This window comes from Grampus griseus (assembly GCF_964374135.1).
Source record: "Grampus griseus genome assembly, chromosome: 3".
Classification (NCBI taxonomy): Eukaryota; Metazoa; Chordata; class Mammalia; order Artiodactyla; family Delphinidae; genus Grampus; species Grampus griseus.
The window spans coordinates 62152330-62160207 of record NC_139019.1 but is presented as its reverse complement, the minus strand read 5'-3'; the positions used below and the strand labels follow the sequence as shown (position 1 = coordinate 62160207).

General features: G+C 41.1%; 1 protein-coding gene across 2 annotated transcripts in view; it reads left to right on the top strand.

The window, feature by feature from the left end:
- Window positions 1-46: 46 nt before the first annotated feature.
- The window catches only part of DMGDH (dimethylglycine dehydrogenase), a 64202-nt gene continuing 56370 nt past the window's right edge, over window positions 47-7878 (top strand). For both annotated transcript variants that reach the window (XM_082649844.1, XM_082649843.1), the window contains exons 1-2: window positions 47-179; window positions 1074-1248. In XM_082649844.1, coding sequence (XP_082505970.1) covers window positions 94-179; window positions 1074-1248 — 261 coding nt within the window. In that variant the 5' untranslated portion in view covers window positions 47-93. The remainder of the gene's footprint in view (window positions 180-1073; window positions 1249-7878) is intronic.

Below are 7878 nucleotides of genomic sequence, written 5' to 3'. Positions count from 1 at the left end.
GTCCCACCGCCCCCCACCGCCCCCCACCGCCCCTGCTGTCTGCTGGCTTGGGAGTAGGTGCCTGCGCCCTCGCCCTATGGCCTCGACCTCGGCATGTTCTGCCTGGGCGCGCTGCGGCTGCGGGGCTTCCCGCTGCGGGGCTCCCCCGGCCGCCTACTTTCCGTCTGCGGCCGCGAAGGGTGAGTGGGGCCGGGTCTGCGCGGAGGCCCGCGGCTGGGCAGCTGCGGGGTGCGAGCGCAGGGCTGAGGCGGTCTCCGGGTTAGGGGTGCTTCCGACCCCGAGAAGTGGGCATTCGGCTTTCTTCTCGAATTATGGGTGTTCTTTTCTACGCACAACCGTTCAAAGTGAGAATATCAAAGGGTTCCTGGTGCAAAGACTCTCCTATCCCCATTCCCTTCCCCAGTCAACTGTTAGCAGTGTCTTCTGTATGGGGAGGCAAACGCAGGTGTATATATGATCTTCTTTGACTTACTTATACCTTGCTTTTTACAATGCGTCTTGGGGAAGCTCATGATCTAGCTAGGAAGACAGACATGCAAATCAATATATCAAGCCACCGAGCAATATTTATAATTAGAGAAGCAGGTACACGGTGAGAGGACGTTGAGCGAGGAAGAGCGTTGTACTCCATCTGACTCTCTTCAGCCTGGAAAACATTGGAGGGAGGCGGTGATCCAAGATTTATAGATAATGGACTTCATGATTATTATGGGTTTTTTTTTATGGAATAAAATGTTTATCAGTGTGTTTTTAAAGTAGACAGAAAAATTATTCTCTAGATTTCTTTGAGAAAAAGAAGTCATCTGTTCAATTCTTTAGCTCTATTAAGTATCTACAATGGGTCAGAATTAGGGGAATGGGGTTCAAATGCCTCCTCCTCCCTCCCCCAACCAGGTTGCCTAAGTCAGATTGAGTCTCCCAAATGATTGTCAGCACATGTAACTCTCCCAGGCACTAGATGTTAAGTACTAGAAGAATAAGTAAGGAGAATCACACTAGTCAGAAAAAAAACCAAAAAAAAACTATAACTATCATAGCCTAGTAAAGCTACTATTAAAAACAATGTCTTCCAGAGAAGAAAACCCACCCTCACCTGCAGAAACAAGATGGAAAGACAGGGCAGAAACAGTGATAATTGGAGGTGGCTGCGTTGGTGTGAGTCTGGCTTATCACTTGGCCAAAGCAGGCATGAAAGATGTGGTCCTCCTGGAGAAATCGGAGCTCACTGCTGGATCTACCTGGCACGCAGTAAGAAAACTATCTCAGCACCGTCATATGCACTGAATTGTCACTTGTGCGATTGATTTTTTTTCCTATTCACAGCTCCCCACTGAGAGCTCTTTAGAGCAAGTTCCCTTTCCATAGCGTTGGAAGGTGCAATTGCAGTTTAGTTGGTATACTTTAAGTGGGTGATCAACATGTATGATGTTGATAATCATGAGAAGATAACTTGAACATATGACTCTGGATTCAAATCCTGACTCTGTCATTTTCCACTTCTGGCAACTTACTTAAGTTTCTAGTTCCTGATGTGTAAAATGGGAATATTAATAGTACCTACCTAATAGGGTTGTGATGAAGATTGAATTAATATATGTCAAGTTATTATGGTAAGTGATTAGTAAATGTTAGCTTTTGTACCAAAGGATAGTGGCTGGACGATCCTGAATAGAGGCCTGAGACCTTTACCTATGTCCCCTCACCTGGCTTTAGTGATCCTTTTATGTTTATTGATTTATGATTTTAAGTTAGTGCTGTGAGACAGCAGCTTGGCTTCATGAGGACTTAACTGTGAGGGCTGAGAACGTGCAACACAGCTTTCATGTTGTGTTAAATGAAACACACGACCAAGTCAATCTCGCCTATTTAATGGTATGCGTAATTGTTCCAGTGCTGTATAATAATTGGGCTTACATCGAAAGCTGCTCAGGTAAATGAGGTGATTGACACCGCTTTCATACTGCCAAACCAATTATTTCTGAAGTCAGCTAAGATGGGAGAGGAAGATTTTATGACTGCAGGTGCCATTTTTGTTTGGAGGAAGAGTTGGGATGAACAACGAGGTCCTACAGTATAGCACAGGGAACTATATTCAGTATCCTGTAATAAACCATAATGGAAAAGAATATGAAAAACAATATATATATATGTATAACAGAATCATTTTGCGGTACACCAGAAACTAACATAACATTGTAAATCAACTATACTTCAATTTAAAAAAAAGTTGGGCAGTGTCAGCTTCTGCTCGTCATCCCTTTCCATCGTTAGCTTTCCACTACTGAGACAAGAGGGAACCCTGCTTTTAGGGGCCTTTTGACACCCAGAACCTGCTCACGGTAAGGGATAGAGTTGGATCTCCTGCCTCCAGCTGAGCTTCAGAGAGATTGATGCCCAGACTTAAGCCCAGTTCACCCCAGAGTCCCTGTGGTCACATAGTCAGACCACACCCACCAATTGGATGGAGACTTCTAGAAAAACGGCATCAAGCCCTGCTTCTCTTCTTTCTTCTCCTGCCAGCCCTCTCACTTCTCAGTCTGGGAGGGAGGCCCAGCTACCTGGTCCTCCCTGAGTGTCTTTTCTGAGTCTCCATAGGCACATTTGTCTCTCGTGTCAGCAGTTCTCCCTCAGCTTGCTTCCTGCTACCTGGAGAGAGGAACCCAGGAAGCCACTGACCCTTCTGGCTCTTCTCCCCTCCCTGAACTAGACTTTCTATGCAGATTTCCTTTTATCATGGAATAGAAAGCCTGCATTTCTGCCACAGCTCTCCTATGACTTCTTTTTAGTGGACATTCGGTCAGTCTTTCAACAAATATTTATGAAGAGCCTATATTGTGTCAGGCCAGCACTGTTCTAGGAGGTGAGGACACAGCAGTGTGCAAAACAAAGCCCCTGCCCTCATGGAGCCACATTCTGGTGGGGCAGATGGAAGAAAACACAAATGATGCTCTAGAGTAATCGGTGCCAGCAGAGTGGAACGGGGTAAAGGGATGAAGAATGATGGGGGTGGAGGAGCCTGGAGGCTACTTCGAAAAGGTGACACTTGAGCAGAGACTGGGCAGGAGTGAGGGAGCAAGGGGGCCATGAGGCATTCCAGGTAAGAGCATGTAAGCAGAGGGAAATTTTTTTTTAACAATGCCGTATTTTATTTTATTTTATTTTTTGCGGTGCGGGCCCCTCACTGTTGTGGCCTCTCCCGTTGCGGAGCACAGGCTCCGGACGCGCAGGCTCAGCGGCCATGGCTCACGGGCCCAGCCGCTCCGCGGCATGTGGGATCTTCCCAGACCTGGGCACGAACCCGCGTCCCCTGCATTGGCAGGTGGACTCTTAACCACTGCGCCGCCAGGGAAGCCCAGCAGAGGGAAATTTTGCCAAATGGGAATCTCCTGAGAGGGAGGGCTTATACCCTTTTAACACTTCCGAATTGTTAAGGAGGGTGTACACTTTAATATTTTAATTACTTTTTTGTTCATTTATAGTGGATTGACTTGATGTAACCTCCAATTTAGTTACTAGAATAACTAGAATCCCTGAATATTACTTCTTAAACATCCCATGAATAATAATAATAACAATAAAGCAACATATCCTTAGCCTAAGGTCTTTTAAGAAAAGTGGGCAAAGTTTTTAAGATGATGGCTTCTTCTTAAAAGTTAACTGTGCAAACTAATTTCCCCTTAAGCAGAGAGATACCAGAATGAGTGGAAAAGGCATTTTTCTGCTTTGTGAACAAAGTAGTAGGCTCTGGTTCACAAAATAAGATTCATGCAGGGTGAGCTCAAGATGGACTCAGGTATCAGAAGCCAGGTTATTTGGGCCCCTACAAATAAAGGAAAAGAAAACTGGATTGACCTAGGAAGCTGATTAGAGGATTTCTTGCAAACAAGGGGGTCTCCCACCAAAGAGCATCCTGAAGAAATGCCACAGATTAGAATTTTTTTGAGATATAATTGACATAATAGTTTCAGGTGTAGAACATAATGATTTGATACTTGTATATATTGCAAAAGGATCACAATAAATCTGGTTAACATCCATTACCACACATAGATACAAAATTTTTTTCTTGTGATGAGAGGTTTTAAGATGTACTCTCTTAGCGACTTTCAAATATACAATACAGTATTGTTAACTGTAGTCACCATGCTGTACGTTCCATCCCCAGGACTTCTTTATCTTATAACTGGAAGTTTGTGCCTTTCGACCCCCTCCACCCATTTCACCCCCTCACCAACCCTGCCTCTAGCAACCATCCATCTGTTCTCTGTATCTCTGAGTTCCATTGTTTTGTTTGTTTGTTTTTAGATTCCTCACGTAAATGAGATCATATGGTATTTGGTATTTATAGTTCTTTGTCTTGTTTTATTTAGCATAATGCTGTCAAATTACGTCCATGTTGTTGTAAATGACAGAATTTCCTTCTTTTTTATGGCTGAGTAATATTCCATTATATATATATACATGTCACATTTTCTTTATCCATTCATTTTTTAACACAGAGAAATTTTGGAGCAGATATGAGAATGTGGACGTTTTGGGGGGCCAGCTGAAGGGGCAGACTACAAAAATAAAGGCAGTCTCACTGAAGAATAACATGTGCTCAAGGCTAAACATTTCTGGGACATGCAGGAATCAGATGCGCTGGGGAGGAGGGCACAGCTTGCAATGTGAATATTCAAAATGGAATCACAAATCCAACAGTCTTGAGGTTTTGCTGGATTTTAACGAGACTGTTTTGTCAGCACCCCATAATACTGCTAATATAGAACATTTCTTGTAGGATGGAAGGAAAGGGGAGAGAATGGACAAAGAAGCAGTTTTGGCATATGGGGTCCCCAGGAGAGGCTGACCCTGGGAATGGTGTCAAAGTGGATGTTTTGGAGGACTGAGGACTAAAGATGCAAGATTATCCATTTGGGGTGTAGGAAGACAATGTTAGACCTTTCTGTTTATTTTATTTTATTTATTTATTTTTTTTTTTTTTGTGGTACGCGGGCCTCTCACTGTTGTGGCCTCTCCCGTTGCGGAGCACAGGCTCCGGACGCGCAGGCTCAGTGACCATGGCTTATGGGCCCAGCCGCTCCACGGCATGTGGGATCTTCCCGGACCAGGGCACGAACCCGTGTCCCCTGCATTGGCAGGCAGACTCTCAACCACTGCGCCACCAGGGAAGCCCTCTGTTTATTTTTATCTAAAAATATAAGAAAGACATTAAGCTTTACTAATCTTTATAAATAGCCCTCACTTTTGATGTGGATGACATATTGTGTATGATACCAATGTTGCCTAAGGGAGAGGTTGGTGCTCCACAATGGGAGCGTCCCCATTCTTTCTTTTGTCTTCAGTCTGTCATGACATATTGCAGATCACATGCTATAGGATATCAATGTTATGATCGATTTTATAGAAACAAGGCTTTAAATAATATTGTTTGTGATGAAAGGGAGAGGGAATGACCTTGAGAGTGTTGTACTACACAGAGGTTTGTTGGTTATCCCGGAAAAATAATCAAAAGAGTTGTAAAAATGTTTTTCTTTTACAAAAAGACAAGTGTCCCCAGTTTGGTGATGTTTGTAGTGATGGAAGTGGCTGCCAGTCATTCTATGTAGTAGATACATACAAAACAATAGATGTAGTTTATTCCTTCAAAGTCAAGGTGATGCTCACAATAAGTGAAAAATAATTTTTGGAAAATAGTCCTGTTGGAAAGAAAGCATTTTGAGAAGGGGTGTTTGGAAATGTTGGTATCATTATTAGATTTTTCTGGCCAAAATGATATGTATCACCTAGAAATACTCTCAAACATGCAAGAGATAAATTTAAAGTTAAGTTTAAACCCATTTAACATTTTCCCAAATGAGGAGTTTCAGTGGGTTTGTACCCATTTTTTAAAATGTATAATGCAGTACCTCCCAATTAACTTATAACAGTTGATGGACAAGAGAACGTGAAACATTAATAGTCAAATTTCAGTAAAATCCTTTTGGTAGGTGGTGTTGGGAATGGAAGAAGTGGCATCAAGATACAGAGAGTACAGCCAAGAGGGGGCACTTTTCCCACTTACACCTTTGTATCATTGACAGATAGCTTCTTCAGCTATCACAGCCATTCAAACCATCACAAGAGAAAACACACCAAGAAATTAGACCTTCAAATCGCTGTTTTACCAACATTAATCCAACATATATATTTTAGTAATATAAAATATTACATAGCCCTTGCTAAAATATTAATAAGCTTAATATTCAAAAGCTTTTCTACACAATAAATTTTTAAAATTCATAAACCTTTCTACACAATAAAGTAAGAATTATTTACAACATTTAATTCATTTCCAGCTGTTTTTGTGTGTTTTATGACCTCTGCTAATATAGTAATACATATTTATATGTCATGTGGGAATAAAGAAATACACATATTTTAGTGGGTATGCTCAAATATTTTTATTGGATGTGAGTACATGGAAGCACTGGGATATGGGAAGGCTTGAGGTCAGTCACTGGGCTTTTTGACGCTGTAGAGGCTCATGACAGAGTGGGAAGGATTATTAAAGACAGAGAGAACATCACTAGCTTTAGCACCCATGGAGATTTTTCTAACTGCATCATTCCTTTCATACTTATTGTTAGTCTGCTAGAAGGAAGAGCTTTCCACTCTCCCTACTTATTTATTTATATCAACAAGGATTTATATATTCTTATTTTCTTCAAAGGGTTATAATTCTTAATGATTATTCTTTTTTTAAATTGAAGTATAGTTGATTTACAACATTGTGGTAATTTCTGCTGTACAGCAAAGTGATTCAGTTATACATATATATATATATTCTTTTTCATATTCTTTTCCATTATGGTTTATCTCAGGATATCGAATATAGTTCCCTGTGCTATACAATAGGACCTTGTTGTCTTAATGATTATTCTTGTCTGTGTTTCATCTTCCCTCTTTTATCTTCTCCACCAACTATAATCATTTTCTTTCTTCAAATCATAAGTAAGCCCCTGCCTGTCCTCCATGAAGCCTTCTGTGATCCTTCCAGCATCTTCTCTTAGTTCCCTTAGTTCTTGTGTCTTTCTCTCTATGCTCTGGCACTTAATCCTATGCTCTTGATTTCATTGTTTCATGTATGAAAGTTTCATGACCCCAATCAGACTATAAAATCTTGAAGGATAAGAACAGTGTTTTTCTTCTTCTTCAAACTTCCCACTTAAAATATCCTTGCTGGAGCCCAGAAAGGAAAAACATTGTACCCTTCCTCCACCCCATGCCACAGGACTGACACACAAGTTAGCAATAAATACCATGCAGGACATTACATTCAAATAACTCACAATAAAAGCACAGATACGATTGACCCCAAATTTTGAACACAGATTAAAAGACAAAAACTGGTTGATAAAAAATGTAAGGAATACAAAAATTATATATATATATGTGTAATTTTATACCTGACAAAAAATTGAGTTCAGGATTTACTTCTGACTGTCCCAGCAGCAAGGAAACTAGGGTTGTATGAATTAGTTGTATTCAAGGAAACTAGGGTTGTATGAATTAGTAGAAATAGTTATAGCATTTCAGTAAGAAAGACCAATTTTTCCTTGACCAGAAATTCCTAGAATTTATTCCCTAAAAAAAGGATATTGAGCTAAATGTTTTGAGTAAGAGCTTTACAAAACAGACTGATGTGACCCTTTCAGAAGAGAGATCATTAACTCATTCTATGAAAACAGCTTTCCAGGGTGGGGAAGAAGGTTGATGTAGTGTAGATACATCATTTTCGGGTGGTCTGGCTCTACCTAGGTTAAACTTAGAGGATCTTGAGGAGTGAATGGTGAACAGAACCCTAGGCCCAGACTTGTGAATATCCATTTTCTCAAC